At 32.6% G+C, this 17,997-nt stretch overlaps 8 protein-coding genes across 8 annotated transcripts; 2 read left to right on the forward strand and 6 right to left on the reverse strand.

The window, feature by feature from the left end:
• Positions 1 to 160: 160 nt before the first annotated feature.
• BX664DRAFT_380184 (26S protease regulatory subunit 10B) lies at positions 161 to 2,258 on the reverse strand. The gene is made up of 8 exons (XM_051548887.1): positions 2,066 to 2,258; positions 1,840 to 1,959; positions 1,540 to 1,775; positions 1,241 to 1,457; positions 1,069 to 1,187; positions 769 to 970; positions 627 to 698; positions 161 to 541 (listed from the first exon to the last, which is right to left on the reverse strand). The coding sequence occupies exons 1-8, from the start codon at positions 2,184 to 2,186 to the stop codon at positions 423 to 425; spliced, it is 1,206 nt and encodes a 401-aa protein (XP_051398341.1). The 5' UTR covers positions 2,187 to 2,258; the 3' UTR covers positions 161 to 422.
• Positions 2,259 to 2,745: 487 nt separating this feature from the next.
• Positions 2,746 to 3,836, forward strand: BX664DRAFT_338126 (RNA polymerase). The gene is made up of 4 exons (XM_051546373.1): positions 2,746 to 2,864; positions 2,947 to 3,026; positions 3,090 to 3,194; positions 3,271 to 3,836. Exons 1-4 carry the CDS (start codon positions 2,787 to 2,789, stop codon positions 3,635 to 3,637), a joined length of 630 nt encoding a protein of 209 aa, XP_051398342.1. The 5' UTR covers positions 2,746 to 2,786; the 3' UTR covers positions 3,638 to 3,836.
• Positions 3,817 to 4,776, reverse strand: BX664DRAFT_338127 (uncharacterized protein). Its single transcript, XM_051546374.1, has 3 exons — positions 4,139 to 4,776; positions 4,108 to 4,112; positions 3,817 to 3,840 (listed from the first exon to the last, which is right to left on the reverse strand). The coding sequence occupies exon 1, from the start codon at positions 4,728 to 4,730 to the stop codon at positions 4,170 to 4,172; it is 561 nt and encodes a 186-aa protein (XP_051398343.1). The 5' UTR covers positions 4,731 to 4,776; the 3' UTR covers positions 3,817 to 3,840; positions 4,108 to 4,112; positions 4,139 to 4,169.
• Positions 4,777 to 5,175: 399 nt separating this feature from the next.
• On the reverse strand, positions 5,176 to 5,958 carry BX664DRAFT_338128 (uncharacterized protein). Its single transcript, XM_051546375.1, has one exon. The coding sequence runs from the start codon at positions 5,899 to 5,901 to the stop codon at positions 5,413 to 5,415; it is 489 nt and encodes a 162-aa protein (XP_051398344.1). The 5' UTR covers positions 5,902 to 5,958; the 3' UTR covers positions 5,176 to 5,412.
• A 1,057-nt stretch (positions 5,959 to 7,015) lies between these two features.
• BX664DRAFT_360738 (uncharacterized protein) lies at positions 7,016 to 7,620 on the reverse strand (the record flags this gene model as incomplete). Its single annotated transcript, XM_051548187.1, has 2 exons — positions 7,016 to 7,343; positions 7,411 to 7,620. A coding segment is annotated over one exon (157 nt), but the record flags the coding sequence as incomplete, so codon positions are not given.
• Positions 7,621 to 9,407: 1,787 nt separating this feature from the next.
• On the forward strand, positions 9,408 to 10,065 carry BX664DRAFT_316447 (uncharacterized protein; the record flags this gene model as incomplete). The annotated part of the gene is made up of 2 exons (XM_051542717.1): positions 9,408 to 9,562; positions 9,807 to 10,065. The coding sequence occupies 2 exons, from the start codon at positions 9,408 to 9,410 to the stop codon at positions 10,063 to 10,065; spliced, it is 414 nt and encodes a 137-aa protein (XP_051398346.1).
• A 1,391-nt stretch (positions 10,066 to 11,456) lies between these two features.
• Positions 11,457 to 12,088, reverse strand: BX664DRAFT_338131 (60S ribosomal protein L39). The gene is made up of 3 exons (XM_051546376.1): positions 12,058 to 12,088; positions 11,680 to 11,783; positions 11,457 to 11,569 (listed from the first exon to the last, which is right to left on the reverse strand). Exons 1-3 carry the CDS (start codon positions 12,058 to 12,060, stop codon positions 11,521 to 11,523), a joined length of 156 nt encoding a protein of 51 aa, XP_051398347.1. The 5' UTR covers positions 12,061 to 12,088; the 3' UTR covers positions 11,457 to 11,520.
• Positions 12,089 to 14,636: 2,548 nt separating this feature from the next.
• BX664DRAFT_366393 (general substrate transporter) lies at positions 14,637 to 16,217 on the reverse strand (the record flags this gene model as incomplete). Its single annotated transcript, XM_051548521.1, has 3 exons — positions 14,637 to 15,773; positions 15,849 to 16,008; positions 16,132 to 16,217. 3 exons carry the CDS (start codon positions 16,215 to 16,217, stop codon positions 14,637 to 14,639), a joined length of 1,383 nt encoding a protein of 460 aa, XP_051398348.1.
• Positions 16,218 to 17,997: the final 1,780 nt, after the last annotated feature.

A 17,997-nucleotide genomic window follows, 5' to 3' on the forward strand; every position in this document is an offset into this window, starting at 1 on the left:
ACACAACAAGGATTCTGGGTTTGAATTCACTGCACTCCCAACGAATACTTTTTTCGTCTCATGCAAAGGTGTTGTATAAATTGGTAAACATAAAAAAAATACTGGTCAAACATGTTAATATCTTTATTATCAATATTATTATCACAGTATTATTCCATATGTTCCATAGTATTATTATATATTAAAATAAAACTATATTCAATTTCATTTCAAAAATTCATCCTAAACACATAAGACAAATTGATAAAATTCACCGAGATAGTATTTGATATCAAATAATTTGAAAAGTCATCGTAATAGATAATAAAATGTTTATATAGAATATGTGATTGCTTGTTTTTTGTGTGTGTGTGCGTGTGTGCATGTTATGTGCAAAAAGGTTATAAACGGAAAAGAGTAAAACTAAGCTAGGAAACAACTATCTAGATCTTTTCATAATCCAATTTTGTTTCTAATTTCTTCATATCTTGCACCTTGCGGACAGCCTTCATAAAATCTTCTTGTACACAGTAATCACGTTCTTCACGGATAGCAAACATACCTAATGTCAAATATATATATATATATATATTCATCAGAACTAGTTTTGTAGATGATAAAGATTCATTTCTTTTCAAATCACATACCAGCTTCAGTACACACGTTTCTTAAATCAGCACCATTGAATCCATCCGATAATTTCACAATAGCTTCATAATCTATATAATGGTAATAAGAATAAATAATAAAGAATCAGTCATCTCAAATTATTTATATCTGTTATCATACCTATATCACCATGTTTTGTGATAGTGCCAGCGTGAATCTTTAGAATTTCTAATCTTCCTTGTTCATTGGGTAAGGGAATTTCAATCTTTCTATCCAATCGACCAGGTCGTAATAAAGCAGGATCCAAGGTATCAGGACGGTTAGTAGCCATAATCAACTTTGTTTGACCCAAATAATCGAACCCATCCATTTGATTCAATAACTAAAGAAAAAGAAGTAGAAGATAAAGAAAAAAAAAGATGAACAAGGACCAACAAAAAAAAAAAAAAAAGTTCTCCTTTCTTTTTTTCACCAACTTACTTCCATCAATGTACGTTGAATTTCACGATCGGCTGAAGTACCTTCTGAAAATCGACGACCACCAATAGCATCAATTTCATCCATGAATATAATACAGGGTTCGTGTTCCTTTGCATATCCTAATAATGAAAGATTAATATAGTTTTCAATATTATTGTTATTTTTTACATACCAAACATTTCTCGAATCAATCTTGCGCTTTCACCGATATATTTATCCACAATAGCACTTGATACAACTTTAAGGAAATTGACTTGAAGAGTACTTGCTACAGCCTTTGCCAGTAAAGTTTTACCAGTACCAGGAGGACCATATAACAATACACCTTTAGGAGGTTTGACACCAACACGTAAGAATAATTCAGGATTCATTAAAGGTAATTCGATCACCTAATGTATAAAAATCAATGTCAATATCGTTATATATATATATATATATATATATATATATATATATATGTATATACTTTACCTCTCGAAGTTCACGAATTTGTTCACCAAGACCACCAATACCAGCAAAGCTAATATCTCCAGGATCTTCAACAGACATATTATATACCAAAGGATCTACTTCACGAGGTAAAACGCGCATGATTGTCAATGTTGTCATATCCAATGCCACTCGTGCACCTTGTTTGAGTTTTTCTTTGTCAATACTGGGACGACATCCAACTACATAACGTGGTCCACTTGTATTCTTCACAATATCTATATATAAAATAAAGTAAAAAGTCAATATTATTTTTTATTGTCCTTTATTTTTCAAACTTACATCGTTCATCATCAATTTGTTTCAACATTTCACCAATAACTTGTCCTACACTTTGTAAAGCACTAATATCACTTTCAGTTTTATCAAAATCATCGTCCAGAGCTTTGAGACTAAGTCGAGCTGCAAGAAAAAAAAAAAGTGAGTTACCAGGAACTATAAATGTTTCCAATCTATACAATCTTAATTTCTTATTCCATCAAAAGGTCCTTATATATAAAATGTATACCTTCTTTCAACTTGGCGTCCAGTTCACGATGTTCTAAAAGTCGTTTTCGATAGGCGGTTAAAGCTTGTGATTTGGGATCGGTAGCAGTAGGGTCAGAAGAAGGATTGGAACTTGATGCCATATTATATCAATATGTATGTATTAAAAGAAAAAAAGAAGAAGAAGAATAATGGTATGAGATCGTTTGATAAAGAAAAAAAAAAAAAGAAGAAGGAAAGAAATAAAATAAAATAAAAAAAATTGTTGATGATTTTCCAAACCAATTCTTTTACGCGCACAGCTAACCACGCAATACATTTATTCTCTTTCACTCCGAATTGCCTACCGTGACGTAATGTTCCCTTTACCTTTTCTTTTTTTTTTTTTTCTAGAGGCAGAGTATAAATATCAATTTATTAAAATGAATAAATAAAAAAAGACATTTTTTGATTATTCATAATCCATATTTAAATAAATATATAAGAAGTGGTTGATGACTTTTTCTTACTATTATTATTATTATTGACACAAAAGCATACGTACACCTCTTGTACTTCTCTATCTGTCTCATTTTACAATTCCAATTCCGCTGTGGCTTTTTTTTCCTTTGGTTGAAAATGCTCGCAGCAACAATGCCAACTGAGAAATAGCCTTTCTTTTTTTTTTTTTTCTTGCCTTTTTCTTTTCTTTTCTTTTCCTTTTTTTTTTTTTTCGTAGTTAACCAAGTTCTGTTTCAACATCCATGGACAGCACCAGTAACAATGAAGTCACCCGTTTATGGAGGGTATTCCGTACTACACATCAAATGGTTCACGATAGAGTAAGTGTATTAGAAAAATTCATGGAAACACAAATAATAAATAAGATCTTGATGTTTCTTTTATTATTATTATTATTATTAGGGATACCTTGTATCTCAATCCGAACTTGGTATGGAACTAGATATATTCAAGCGAACTTATGCCCCATCTGGTGACGTTGAGTAAGTATTTATTATATGTTGAACTCATGTACTCAATTATTATTATTATTTTTTTTGATTTAGTCGCGACCATTTGACGTTTGTTGTCCAAAAGAAGGATGATCCTACTGATCAATTACTTGTATTCTTCCCCAAGGACAAGTCTGTAGGCGTGAAACCATTAAGAGTGTAAGTACTTGAAAGAAAGGGAGTTATAACTTGTATCTAACTACCTGTATTTCCTTCATTTATATATTTGAAATAGGTTTGTCGAACGTATGGCTCAACAACAAATCCCTAAAGGTATTTGTGTATATCAAAATAGTTTGACAGCTTCCGCCAACAAGGTGATGCAATCATTACCTTCTAAACATACGCTAGAATCCTTCCATGAAAACGAATTATTGGTCAACATCACTCATCACGTCCTTGTACCAAAACATGAAGTTCTTACCAACGAAGAAAAGGCTGCCTTGTTGCAAAGATACCGTTTGAAGGAAACTCAATTACCACGTATACAACATAGTGATCCAGTCGCCCGGTATTATGGTTTGAAGCGTGGACAATTTGTCAAGATTTTACGGGAAAGTGAAACAGCTGGCCGATATGTTAGTTATAGATTATGCATTTAAACAAAAATCTTTTATTTTTTCATTTTTACTTTTTTTTTTTTCTTATTGATGTACATCAACCCTACCTTCCACTCTACCCTTCATCATCCCTTATTCTTTCAAAAACATCCCTACTGAAGAATCATACAGGACAATATCTCTCTCTTTTTTTCATTTTGTTTATTTATTCCTTCCACTTTTTTTTTTTTTTTTTTTTTTTTTTTACTTATTGTCTTTTTTTTCAATTTGTTTATTACATATTATATTATATTCAAAATAAAACATCATTCATACTAACTATAACCTATATTATATATATATATATATAAATATATAATATGTATATAATATGTATGTATATATATGTATAAAAACTATCTTGATGCTATTATGACTACCCCTATGGTTATGACTAAAGATGACGATGATCGTCCACGCCAACAAAATTTTCATCGTCCCCTCTTTTTTTTTTTATTTTTATTTTTTTTGGAGTTTTACTTTTTTGGAATGGATTGGGATTTCTTTTTTTTTTTTTTGCGGATGATGATGATGATCATATCTTGTTATTTTTCCCCTTTTTCTTTCTACCCGGTGGAGGAGGCCCATCAACGATTTGTCGTACCAAGACAAAAGCTTGATCAGAAGACACAACAATGTTTTGTACCATATCAGCCATACAATAACCACCAAGACTGGCTTGCCAAAAGTAAAAATCAGACAAGGCAGAATTAGATTGATAAATATTTTCAAGATCTCGTTGATGTTTATGAGCCAAGGGATGGAATTCTTGATCTTTCATCACTCCCCATTCTGGATGAGTGATCTTTGTTTCATTGTTTGTTGTTGTTGATGATGATGATGAAAAGGATGATGCTATATTGTTAGTTGTCATACTAGTGTTGATGTTTGTACTGGTAGGCGTTGGTGGTGATGTGGATGATGACATGGGATGTTGTTGTTGTTGTTGTTGTGAATGATGATGATTTGTTAGTAAGGAAGAAGTCATTGTATTACTAGGTACCATCAAGTCTGTATGGTTATTATTGTTGGATGACCAATCTAGACCGTTTTGTGTTGTATTTTGCCATAAGTCGTCTTCTGTATCAAATGACATGGATACTTATATGCATGAAAAGTTGAAAGAATCAGTGAAAGAAAAATAAGTGAAAGAAAAGAAAGGATTAAAAAAAAAAAAAGGGAGTAAAACATGATTTAATAGACAAGATGGAAGTGACCCCCCATCCCCTACTTTGTGTGTGCGTGTGTGTGCGTGTGTGTACGTGTATGTGTAAGTGAGTGAGTGAGTAACTGAGTGACTTGGTGCCTATGTGCGTGTAATGTCTATTTGCGTGTCTTTTTTTTTTTTTTTTTTTGTGCTATGTATCGAGACACTTCGTAAGCTTAGTTGTGGCAAAAAAACATATAACGTGACATGTTTCTGTATAAAAGAAGAAATAAACAATAATAATAATGAAAAATAATCATCAATGGAAGTGAATGTCAGATAACGAAAAAGTTCCACACATACCCCTTTTTGTCCATTTTTACAAACAAAGAAAAATATTGAAATGGTGTTTTATTTTTGGATCATGTCATCATCATAGGAATCATCGTCATAGGATATGATAGGAATCAACAACAGATACTAATACATTAGATAAGTCGAGACTCACACACAAACTTATGACTCCCTACTGCTAACTATACTATACTAATATTATACTATACACATGTAATACTATACTACAATACTAATCAAACTAAAAACTAATCTACCATCCCAAAGACCCTTCATTTTAAGGGGGACCAAGTTCATCCTGTTGGCGCGCCAAACATCGTGTCACCCAATCAAAAATACCTCCGCTTGCATCAGGAAAGAGGAAGGAGATTTGAGAAACGTACTGAGTCACACTTAAGAAAGCCGTATCACCTTGAAAGACACTGGTAGCCACACGTAGACATAAAAAGGCAATCCAGACAATACACATTCGCCAAAACCATACACGCCAAATACCCGAGTTTATATTATTATTCCTTGTTGATATGCCAGTAATACTTGGTTTCATCCTTGTCCTTGAACCATGACCAATACGTCGACGTCTATTGGGATTCATTAAAGAAGTAGTATGGTTTTCAGTGTTTACATCTTGTTGATCATCATTGTCGTCAGTTTCGCTATCGTTACAACCTTGATTTACCGAACCAGAGAAGGATTGAGAAGTTGAAAAGGTGCCATGTATTGGAAGATGTCGACGTTGACGACTAGGCCTTTGTCCAATATCCATATCATTGCCTGACTTGAATGTATATTTCAAATAAAAATAACAATTAAAAAAAAAAAAAAAAAAAAAAGAAAAAGAGAGAGAAAAAGAAAGTGAGAAAATCAATTATTTTTTTTTTTTGCCAAGAACTCTAAATTCAACCAATAATGATCGGCAACCGAAATCCAAAGAGATTTCAACACTGCCAAAATATTTACAACTGTCAGGATATCATGGTTGATATAAAAATAGTTTAATTTCTTTCTCTAAATAACGATATTAGTGAATAAAGTAAGACATCACAGGAGAAAGGGATCCATAGATTCCACGCGTGTTGCACGTTCATTTTAAACCTTAATGCTTTCAATTCGATTTATTTTTTTTTTTTTCGGTTCCTTTTTTTTTTTTTTTCCTATCATCATCATCAAGAATAACAGTAGCAATATGACAAAGACGGAAAACTTTTCATTTTGGCAACAATACGTGTAAGGTACAGAAATGCGTACTATTTGATGAGACTCTTTAGATCCGAAAAAACAAAAAAAAAAAAAAAATAAGGGAGAGCTTTTCCTTGTCATCCCAATTATCTTCCCTCCCCCCCCCCCAAAATAATATGGTTGAGGTAACTCAAGTCGTTATAAACTTTTCTTTTTTTCTTTTGTTTTCTAGAAGAGCTAATCCTTAATTGTAAAGTGATCGACAAAGTGAAAGTTTATACATTAATGTGGACCTAAATCTTCTTCTTAGTTTGAAGTTTTCCAATCAAAAAAAAAAAAAAAAAAAAAAAAAAAAAAAAGTGCGATCAGACTTCTATCATCGGATGAAGACAACACTTTCAATTTTAAGTTCATCTAACATTCAATTGATCTCGCGGATGAATCATACTATAAAATATATACTCGATAGGTGATAAATGGTGGTATAGTTGACTACGTTTATTTTGATTGATTGATTGATTGAAAAAAAAAGAAATAACAATAGGGTGTAATATATTTTTGGTTGAAGATATGGGAACGAATGAAAATGGGAGGGATGATGATTTCAGCGATGGAATCCAGTTTCATCAAGCTAGAATCGGTTGAATGGGATGATCACTTGAAATATAAGTATAAAACAAAAAAAAAAAAAGGTATCCATAAAACAAATAAAATATGTACATCATCATCATCATCATCAGAATCATCATTATGAGATATATATAAGAGGAATAATAGTGGCATCATAAGAAAGGTAAGAGATATAAAAACAAGAAAATCATACAGTAAAAAGACATGAGAAGATGGAAGAATAGAAAAAGAGACATAGGGAACAAACAGATAGGAGCTTGTCGAGCTTGAAGTCCATACAGTGAATCCTGAAAATGAGGGAGAATCAATTGGGTGAATAAATGGAAAGTTTTTTTTTTTTTTTCTTATTTCAACAAGGGACAGGTAGGTCTTTTATGACCATACTTGCCACACCAAGCACTATATAAAAAAAAAAAAAAGTGAATACTGTGGTTGCTAAGGTGATTGCTGTATAAATTTTAATTACCATTGGCCGCCTTGTAAATTTAATGGTTTTGGTTTAAAGGACATGATTCTTCACTATATTATTATTATTATTATAATACAAGGATGATGATGAATAGAATGAATAAAAGAAAGAAAGAGGTGAAGGGAGGAAGAAAAAAAAAAAAGGAAAATGAAAGAGAGAAAATCAAAAACCAGTGATAGAAATAAAAAAAAAAAAGCTTCAATTCCCTTTTATATATCTATTCAATCATCATCATCTCTCCCCCCCCCCTCCACTCCCAAAAAAAAAAAAGAAAGAAAAAGCTCCTACCGAAAAAAAAAAAAAACGCCTAGACACATCACACATCAGTGCACTGAATTATTGGGAAGCCCAAGATAATAAAACCCTCTCCTCTATTTCTAATAAAAGATTGTAAAAAAAAAAAGTGCCATTCACCAATGACAAGCTGGCCACGCGCTTTTCCCCCCATCCTCGCGCGGTCATCTTTTTTTTTTGATTATCTAGAATAGTCTTACTTACCATATGCCTACACACAGTCGCTTATGCAACTAAATAACTACAAGTCATCATCTCGGTCACAATCATCATTACCATCATGCCTACCTATCATCATCATTACTCTCGGTATTATCATCACTCGTATCTCCTCACTTTCATTCATTCAACCATGATGTTGCATAAGGGGTGGATTGATCGAGTTGGATGGGGATGATCATCATGTTCTTGTCAATGAGGATGAGATGGGAAACAAGCATGGATTGAAAATAGAAACATGTCAAACTTGAACCGCCGATTAAATGAATGTAAGTGTGTATGAAAAAAGAAAGGGGGAAACGGGGTAGGGCGACAAGTTGCATATTTGTTATATTTCCCACCTGTCCCCTTCTTTTTTTTTTCCATACGTCTCGCATATACTTTATTTTTTCTTTGTTCGGTCAGATTGATTTTCTTTTTTCTTTTTTTTTTTTTTTTTTTTTTAAAAAAAAAGGAAAGATTGATTTTATACTTTAAACATCCATGGAAAGATCAATACTAACAGAATGAACAAAAAAGGAAAACCATGGTCTGGCCCTGTGATGATGCCACTTTTTTGAATCCGACCATCCGATGGCCATTGCTACCCTGCCGAAATTTCATGTCTTTATTATCGAACCCTTTTTTCTATGTCAATGAATATATGTATGTATATGTGATTGTATATATATATGTTTAGTCTTTATTATTAAATAGAGAAAGAGATGAATACATAAAAGGAAAAAAACATGCTGTGCATAATCGTATATACACAATACCCGATATAATATATATATATATATATAAAAAAGAAGAATCATAGTAACAATAATCTAAGTATATTCATATATCTAGTACTAAAAGGACATAAACTAAGGAATAAAAGAAGAAGAAGAAGATGATGATGATGATACTGGTGGAAAATGCATGAAGATAAAAATGATTTACTAAGGCACACATAAGATACAAATGCTGATTTCTGGAATACAAGTATTTGTACCTACCGTGGGTATAAAAGAGGTAATAACTAAACTATAAATAAAAAGAGAGACAAGAGAATAAAAGATTCATATGTAAGGGGTAAATGAAGAAGAGAAAAAAAAAAAAGGATAATCCATGTTCATTTTTTTGATCGAGACGGGCGGTAGCGCATAACGTGTACAGGAGGGAATTCAGTACCTGAGGATTGTTGCTTGATGACTGGATTATCGTTTGATATGAATGTATGGCGTTGAGGTGGTGGCGTGGGTGGTGATGGTGGTGGTGAATTGGAAATAGATCTTCTTTGTTGTTGATTTCCGCCTATCCTATCATCCCTGTTGTCCGATTTCCTTCCTTTTGTTATTGTTGATGCCAACAATTGTTGAATTTGAGATTGATGACTAAGATGATGGATCCGATCATAATAATATTGTTTTCTTTTTTCTACTGCTTGTTGTTTCTTCTTTTTTCTATGATCTTCTGCTGTTACTGATGACGATGATGATGAATCACGTTTTCCAATGATTGTTAATGATCTTGATGATGACGTTCTAAGGGATGAAAGGACCGATGACATTGATGATGATGATGAAGAAGGAGAAAGTGGTGGTAACACAGGTTTGGGTATCTTGACTACGGATGTAATGGTGCTGGTACTTGTGCTATTGCTGATGTTGTCAGTTGAAGTTTGGCCTATCTTGGGTAATGATGATGATGCTGATGATGATGATGATAATGCTGATGATGTCAATGTAGGTGAATGGCGTGACAATAATCCCATCAAATGATGAAAGCGTTGAATCAACATAAAAGAATCAGTGGTGGATGTGATGATATTAAGTGTAATCCTTTCCAACACTTCAAAAGGTGGATCGTCCATTTTGGTAGGTAATCCATGAGATATCAAATGATGAATAAAGAAAGGCTGCCTTAATGAAGTTGATGATGATGATGATGATGATGATGATGCTTGTGACCGAAGATTCAGCAGAGCATCATGATAAAGAAGAGTCGAATCCAACGTGTATTGATGCAGAGTTAAAGGAATTTTATTCCAAATTTGAGAGGTGGCTAGATGGAAACAGAATGCTTCAAGATGCATGCAGAGTTGTTCACATTGACCATTGGTTAACGTCAGATCCAAATGAAGAACAGAATGAGCACAAAGATCCAATATAGCAAAAAGAGTCATTGTATCCAGGGTTGGTAAATCGCGAATCATCAATGTCTTCAATCCATGATGTCTTGGTAGTTGGAGTACTAACTGTCGAATCATTTTCCTATGATGTTGTTTGTCAGATACTAACCATGGGATATCTTGAGGTTGGCATATCAAATTCCGCTGTTTCCAAAGTTGGCCATGGTTGAAGATGCGTTGATGTAAAGTTTTGCATACTCTACTAAGTATAACAATATCACGGATTGAACTATGATAACAAACACGAATCAATATTGTATCAACTGTAAATAAACGATGTAAAGTCATGATGATAGAAGAAGAAAAAAAAAAAAAAAAAAAAAAAAAAAAAGAGGGAAAGCGGAAAGAAAAGTGCAAAAATAAATAAATTAACTTCATTGGCCATTTTTATTGGCTGACTGACTAGTTGGAAATCGGGTATACGCCTAAAGTTAATGGAACGATTCCTTTTTTTTTATTTTTTTATTGTCTATGCTTAAGTGCTCATGTATATTTCATCATTCCCTTATTCTTATTTTCTCTTGTCCGTTGCTATTGTTAGAATAATGGTAATATTAGGTAGATGATTATTGTTATCCTACTGCGTAGCATCGCTCAACCTCACTATTGCATCTCTTCTCAAATAAATAAAACAAAGTTTGATGTGCTGTCTTCGTGTGGGTAACACAGAGGCACTTTATTTTGACAAGTAGCTGCCAACGCAAATTTCCTTTTTTAGCTCGGCAACCTTAATCTCTGTTCCTCCTTTCCGCTTTTTTTTTTTTTTTTTTTTGTTCACTTCTCATAACCCTAACCTCACATAAAAGCTTTATTCAGAAACATCACCAATCATCATGATCATCCATCTATTCTTTTTCATCCTTAAATTATAATATATATTTTGTACTCTTCTCGGATTCATTTGTCAACTTTTCCGAAGTACCCCAATTTTACTATCTTGCCTAGATTGGTGAAGAAAGTATGGCACTTTAAGTTCCGTCCACTATGCATCCATCTTTTATGTTGACATCATAGTTACAGTAGGCACACAGGCGAATGTATCAATACCCCTCGATTGTATTCCATCATCAATCAACCATAATAGGAATTAATAGTACTTTTGGGATTCTTCACCACAGAGGTTATCATCATTAAATCATGATCATTACCTTATTAGCTTCATAACATTATCATCCACGATTAACATACATAGCATATATTTCCATCAATTGACAAACCCTACGCGTTCCCTCTCTCATATAATACGGATCAATTGTGTAAGTCCTAGCATATTATCCATCTCACAATCCCAACTAATATATAGATACTTATCCGGTTTCCTTTCTGTACAAGAATAAAGCATAATGCTGATATAATTTTTTTTTTATTGATACACCAATCCGACAAAAAAAAACAAACTAACTAAGTACAAAAAGCTTGATGTTCGTCCAACTGTCTTAGATGTTCAACTTGGTGTGGCGCCAGTTGCGACGCTTGGCATTCCAGCTGTAAAATATCATATACAAAAGTAAAGAAAAAGAAAAAGAATCAGTCAATTAGTCATTTGGACATATCCAACAATAATAAAAAGTTGAAGGAAAAAGAAAAGGACATACCGGATCTTGGTATCAGACTTCAAACGGAACCAGTGGGGCAAAGGACGGTTTTGCTTTTGAGCCTTGCCAAGCTTGACCTTGGTGATGAATGACTTGTTGGAAGGCTAATGAATATTAAAACAAAAAAAGTATCAAGGTAAGTATATCGTTGTATAATATCGTGTCTTTTGTTAAAAGATAGGAAACGATCGTTGATTGAGAATGACAAGTATGAAATGATCTAAACAGTCAGTCATTCCTTCCTTCCTTCGTTCATCCATCCATCCATCCATCCATCCATCCATCCGTTCATTTATCCATCCATCCATCCATCCAGTGTAAGATTTATGACCGTAGATCGTTTCCTTTCTTCTATATCATTGAATGTTTTCGCTTTACCATGTCGTTCTTGCAAAATAGTTAGTGAAGAAAAGAAAGAGCCAGAAATTGGAATTCCCATTGAGGATATACAGTGTATTTCAGATTCCGCTGCAACGCATTTTTCTTTTGAACTGAAACTTTTACATCATGCTAATAAAGCATCCTTTTTCTGCGGATGATATGTGATGACTGGATGATAATTGACGGTCGATGAATGATAAACCAACTATGAAAAAGAATTCTTTGTATGACTTTACTTCTGGTCTTGCTATCTTTTTCGTGGTAGTTATTATATAAATTACGGGATAAACGATAAATTAGCATTAAGCCAATTGAAAGAGAATGATTCCATCCATGTTCAACCCAAATTTGGTATGATGATGATGACTTTAGAGTGAGTTGCAAAAGTATACAAAATGGTGGGTGAGAATAAGAATTCCCAAAAAAAAAAAAAAAAAAAATTAGAGCTGAACACGGAAAAATGAGAAATTGAATAATCTCTTTCTCTTCTTTTTTTTTTTTTTTTTTTTTTTTTTTTTTTTTTTTTTTTTTTTTTTTTTTTTTTTACCATATCACTCTTTTTTGAAATGTGTAAGATACAAATTGAACTTCTACTTAAAAATATTAAACCACCATTAATATTTCTATTTTATTAACACGATCTATCTTTTTAGGATTCTTGTCATCCTATATAGATTATCTTCCCTCCTTTTTCTATACTTTCTTATAAACTAATTGATATTATTTGTTTTGATTATCCCTTTTATTGTGTACAAATTTGTGAATAGGATTATATCGATATACAACTGGATAGATATGTAATAGAATATACGAACAACAAAAGTGGATGTACAACTGGATCAAATAGATGAATACGTAACATCAAAAGTATCTTTTTTAATTTATTTTGTTTCCCTCTTCTGTTGTTATTCTTTTAGTAATATTTAGTATCAGTCTTAGCTTAGTGTTTATTATTAGATAGAATATCATTGAATTTACATCCTACTTTAATAAAGTCATATTCATTATTGTATTCGCCTTTTTTTTTTATTTATTATTATTATCTCTTTCCTTATTCATCGGACAGCAACGATCTTTCATCATCACTCTTCATTAAATAGTAAATACTTTTTATGGGATCCCAAAGATCCGGCAACCAATCAAAAGAAATAGTTATTCTTTTTCTTTTTCCTTTTTATTTTTCTTTTCCTTTTACTATCCTTCGAAATAAATAACTGTTGGCGATCATCATTCCCAACCAATTGATCTCATTATAAAACAGTTACCTTGCTAGGGAGTTATCCAAACAAATTATCCAAACAAAGAACGAGTAATGATCAATCCAAAAATTGGTCCCTGAAATTCAAAATTCGGTATCCGTTGGTCAAAAAAAAAAAAAAAAATAGATCCCTCAGAAAACAGGCATTTTTCTTTTCAATGACAAAGCATCAATTAGGTCCATCACTGCCTTCAGTGCTTAAATAAACATGTTACTGATCATGTCCCTCTTCAGAAAAAAAAAACAAGACGATAGATGATCTAGATATATAGATGACTATTTATTTACTATAAAAAGAAAGCTATCATCTACACAGGTGTCACTTTACCGATGTTCAACTTTATCCATTGGACATTTTTGTGTAATAGGACAAGATGAATTTTTTTTCTTTTACATCATCCAAGTGAAATGGATCGGGTGACCGGAATCAGAAAGGTTTAAAAAATGAAGTTGAATGAACGAGGTTGGTGACTCATTATCAAAAGGAGAATAGTGGATGTAGAAGAGTAGATGATAAGTGATATAAATGATATAAACGATGGATGATAAACGATGAATGATAACCGATGGATGATAAGCGAACGATAGTGAATGTCGGATGATGGGTAACCATGATAATGATAAGAGGAACACTGACTCACTGGTAGTGCGAGACCATTCACGCATAAAAGAGGTCAAAAATAGATGTGAAGGCGGAGATGAAAAGAAACCTAGGTATCCACGTACAAGTCCAATAAGATAATCAGGGGAGTATGAAACTTTCTTTTTTAGTGTCAAAAAAAAAACGTACAATTGAAAGCACGGTAAAATTAGTATATTGAGTATATTGAAAGATTATCATATAATTTTCCATAATAGAGATCAATATAGAGTTCATTGATACCTAGTACATTCAATTATGCTTGTTACAATATACAAATGTCAAAATGATTGATAAAAACGGAACAATTGTTCAAAATTTTATTGTTATCAGTAATCAGAGCACTGTCCATCAATGAAAAAAAAAAAAAGAAAAGAAAAAAGAAAAAAAAAATAGGTCAGAAAGTACTATAGATAATCAACTAAAAAAAAAAAAAAGAAGGTAAGAGAAGGTAACTAGTAAATGGACTAAGACAGCATGTCAAATGAAGTGGTAGTATAAGAGTGATATATAAAACAAATAAAAAATAAAAATACAAAGATGATTCAATTGAAGAATGTGTAAAATAAATAACAATAATAATACTAAAAAAAAAAAGATAAAGAGGGGTAACCAGTATACTGTATATCAATAAAATACAAAGAAGTCAATCGTGTATGAAGATGTTTTGTTGATAAATTATTTTTCCAGGTATTCGACTTCTCTCTTTTCTTCCTTTTCATCAGTTGCGTGACTTGAGGAGGTACCAGATTCAGCATGATGTTCAGCACCAGGACTCTTTTCATCAGAATCATCCAAATCTTTACCAGTAGTTTCAGGCATAAAGAAAACAACGAATAAGAAACCAACGAAATTGATGGCAATGAAGACACAGAAGGCATTTTGACCCAAGTTGGCGGATATATATGGCCACAAGATATTGATAACAAAGTTCATCAACCAGTTGCAAGAACTACCAAGTGCAGAAGCAGATGCCAAAGCATGCATGGGTACTAATTCGGGAGCAATGAACCAAGGAATGACACCACAACCAAGGGAATAAAAACCAATATAGATAATAGCGGCAGCGATAATGATACCACCCAAAGAAGTATTATGAGCACCAACCACCATAAGAATACAACCAAGAGTACAACCTAACAAAGAAGCCATCATCAAGTTCTTACGTCCCAACTTGTGAACAAACATAACAGAAACCAATGTAGCAGCGGTATTGACAGCACCATCGGCCAAAGAGAGAGAAGTAGCCATATGGGTATCACCATTGAAAATTTCGGTAAAGAAGCCAACAGAATAGACAGACATAGGACCAATACCACCAGCTTGGTTGTAAGCTTGAATAACCATGATAATAATAGTACGCCAGGTAATATGTAAGTTTTTGAAAGTAACAATATCCCAAATAGTGGTAGTAGGAATGGCACTTTCAACTTCACGTTGACGAGCAGCAAGTAGCATGGCGAATTCCTCTTCTACATCAGCTCCAGCACGAAGTTTTTGAAGAGCAGCAGCAGCACGATCATATTCCTTGTTGGCACAAAGTCGACGGGGACATTCAACAGTGAATAAGAATAAACACAGCATTTGGATAGCGGCAAGAATGGCAGAGATACCCCATAAGAAACGCCAGAGAGGATCATAACTCATATATAGACCACAGAGTTGAGTGAAAAGCACACCAGCATTCAAAAAGAGTTCGAACAAACTTCCAAGAGCACCACGAGCCTTGTTGGTAGAAATTTCTGAAACATAAATGGACACGGATGAACCACACATACCAGCAGCAATACCAACAATGGCACGACCAATAGAATACTATGTTGATGATAAAAAATTTAAAATTAGTTGTGATTATTGACTGATGTCTTTTTTTTTTTTTTTTTTTTTTACCATAGGAACATTGATGGAGACTGCAGAAATAATATTGCCAATGATGAATAAAATACAAGTAAGCATAATATTGTGACGACGACCAAGCCATACGTTGCTATACATAGAAACAAAAGATCCCACTACACCACCAATTGGATAGGCAGCAACGGTATAACCCCTAACGAATATTTAGATCATAAATATACTGCTATAAGTACATCGGTTCTTCAATTGCTTTTTCCTTGTTGGTTTTTTTTTTTAAAAGAAAAAAAAAGATGATCAATAAGTAAATGTAACTTACCAAGAGAAATCAGACATAGGTAAACAAGCAGGCAAAGTAGAATGAGAATCACCACCAGTACATTTGGAAATTGCACTTTGAGGCATATTTGGTACACCTAGTCATCATAAAAAAAAAAAAAAGATCCAATCATATAGATAAGTCATCTTTTTTTTTTTTTAGAAAATAAGGATAATAGTAACAAGATAACTTACCTATAGCCCAACCGACTTGGAATCCAGAGAAAGCAGCAATAAGAGCACAAGTTGTCATATATAAGGGAAATCCCATATCTTGGGATTTTTTTTGCGTTGTCATGTTGATATTGATTGTATTTTATGAGAGATGTGTCGAAAGGTACAAAAAAGGTGGACCAAAAAGGAAAGAATAAGAATAAGAAGCTACCGGAGCTTACAAAGTGATATATATATATAAAAAGAAGAAGATAAAAGAAGAAGAAGGAAAAAAAAAGAAGAGTAAAGGATGGATTTTTTTTTTTGTGATTGATAAAAAAAAAAGAAATGGAAAGAGAAGTGAAAGAATTACTTTTATATCAAAAAATTAGAAAATATGGTTTACATTTCAAATTCCGTCCTTTGTTCTTAAAGGGACCAAATATAGTTTAGATTATTATACCCCACAAGTCAAGACCGTTGATTCGTTACAGCAAGAAAAAAAAATAACCCCTACGGAGTTCTCTCTTTTTTTTTTTTTTTGGTTTACTTTGATCTCAGAGAAGAGACCAAATTAAGCGTAAATGTTCAAAATGGAAGCTTCAACATCAACCTATCACAACACCAATCAAACATAGGATGATTATAAGTCCGGTTGTCCCTTCATGGGTAACTTTCTCCGCGTAACTTTTTCGTGTGAAATATACTTCATCATCATCGTCATCATCGTTTTATTACCACTCCTGTCTTTCTCATTTCCTCATTTGTATCTCTGGATTGATTTAAGATATTCAAACTCAACCATATAAATAGCGTATTTGACAGGTCTTCTTTTTTTTTTTTTAAAGACACATATTTTTATTATTATGATGATGATGATGATGGTTCACGATATCTGTATAATGATTAACTACATATAGTGGTGGTGATGTTTATATAATGACAATGTTGCTTGTATAGTGATGATCATGATTGTATAGTTGATGAGAGTAATACCTTTATGATGATGATAATATCTGTCTTGTTGTGTATGAATGAATATTCAATCAATTTATGGAATGATTTTAATATAAAGAGGACCTCAACTTAATTACGAGTCAATACAATACTATAAAAAAAATATGTCTATCTTTTTGTACAACCAATCGACAATCTCAAATTGGGTCGGTGTCCAGCCTCTTTTGGCTCTGTTGTGGCAAGATACCGGTACAACAGACATTTGACTGGTGAACTTTAATTATTTCTAGTTATTTTGTGTTAGTCATAATCACCTTATCATACCTGTGATACAATTGAATATTCCTTACCCCAGATAAGTATTCTCATCATACTTTTTATACTGAAGTAGTTTACTTCATTATACAACTGATCAAACAAAAATAAAAGAAAAATGATCGACAGTCATTCAATCTAGCCTTTAATATAAAAAAAAAATACTTAAAAAGGAGAACCTCGCTATGTCTTTTTTTTTTATTTATTTGTTCTTTGATTGATATCTTCTTCAACAATACCTACTAAAATATATCCTATTTGAGAATAGTTCAATTGGTTAGGAAAGCGAGAACCAAAAAAAAAAAAAAAAGAATGTTTACCCCAATGAATATAGATGTATTTTTTCCCAGAAAATGCGGGGTGAGAAGAGTATTTTAAAGTATCATTGGTTTGCACATGACTTTTAACTGAATAGCAATGGCAATTCCATGTTTCAGGAAAA

The sequence above is a fragment of the Halteromyces radiatus genome (assembly GCF_025201355.1).
Source record: "Halteromyces radiatus strain CBS 162.75 chromosome Unknown BX664scaffold_6, whole genome shotgun sequence".
NCBI classification, from domain to species: domain Eukaryota; kingdom Fungi; phylum Mucoromycota; class Mucoromycetes; order Mucorales; family Cunninghamellaceae; genus Halteromyces; species Halteromyces radiatus.

What these genes read in the sequence shown, in the direction of transcription:
- BX664DRAFT_380184 (XM_051548887.1), bottom strand. Translation starts at nt 2,186, where the DNA reads ATGGCATCAAGTTCCAATCCTTCTTCTGACCCTACTGCTACCGATCCC. An exon ending in AAATTCGTGAACTTCGAGAG is followed by an intron (nt 1,458 to 1,539) that starts GTAAAGTATATA and finishes TTTATACATTAG; the next exon opens with GTGATCGAATTACCTTTAAT. An exon ending in ATTGATTCGAGAAATGTTTG is followed by an intron (nt 1,188 to 1,240) that starts GTATGTAAAAAA and finishes TTTCATTATTAG; the next exon opens with GATATGCAAAGGAACACGAA.
- BX664DRAFT_338126 (XM_051546373.1), top strand. Translation starts at nt 2,787, where the DNA reads ATGGACAGCACCAGTAACAATGAAGTCACCCGTTTATGGAGGGTATTC. An exon ending in GCCCCATCTGGTGACGTTGA is followed by an intron (nt 3,027 to 3,089) that starts GTAAGTATTTAT and finishes TTTTTGATTTAG; the next exon opens with TCGCGACCATTTGACGTTTG. An exon ending in GGCGTGAAACCATTAAGAGT is followed by an intron (nt 3,195 to 3,270) that starts GTAAGTACTTGA and finishes TATTTGAAATAG; the next exon opens with GTTTGTCGAACGTATGGCTC.
- BX664DRAFT_338127 (XM_051546374.1), bottom strand. Translation starts at nt 4,730, where the DNA reads ATGTCATTTGATACAGAAGACGACTTATGGCAAAATACAACACAAAAC.
- BX664DRAFT_338128 (XM_051546375.1), bottom strand. Translation starts at nt 5,901, where the DNA reads ATGGATATTGGACAAAGGCCTAGTCGTCAACGTCGACATCTTCCAATA.
- BX664DRAFT_338131 (XM_051546376.1), bottom strand. An exon ending in AAGTCTGATACCAAGATCCG is followed by an intron (nt 11,570 to 11,679) that starts GTATGTCCTTTT and finishes GATATTTTACAG; the next exon opens with CTGGAATGCCAAGCGTCGCA.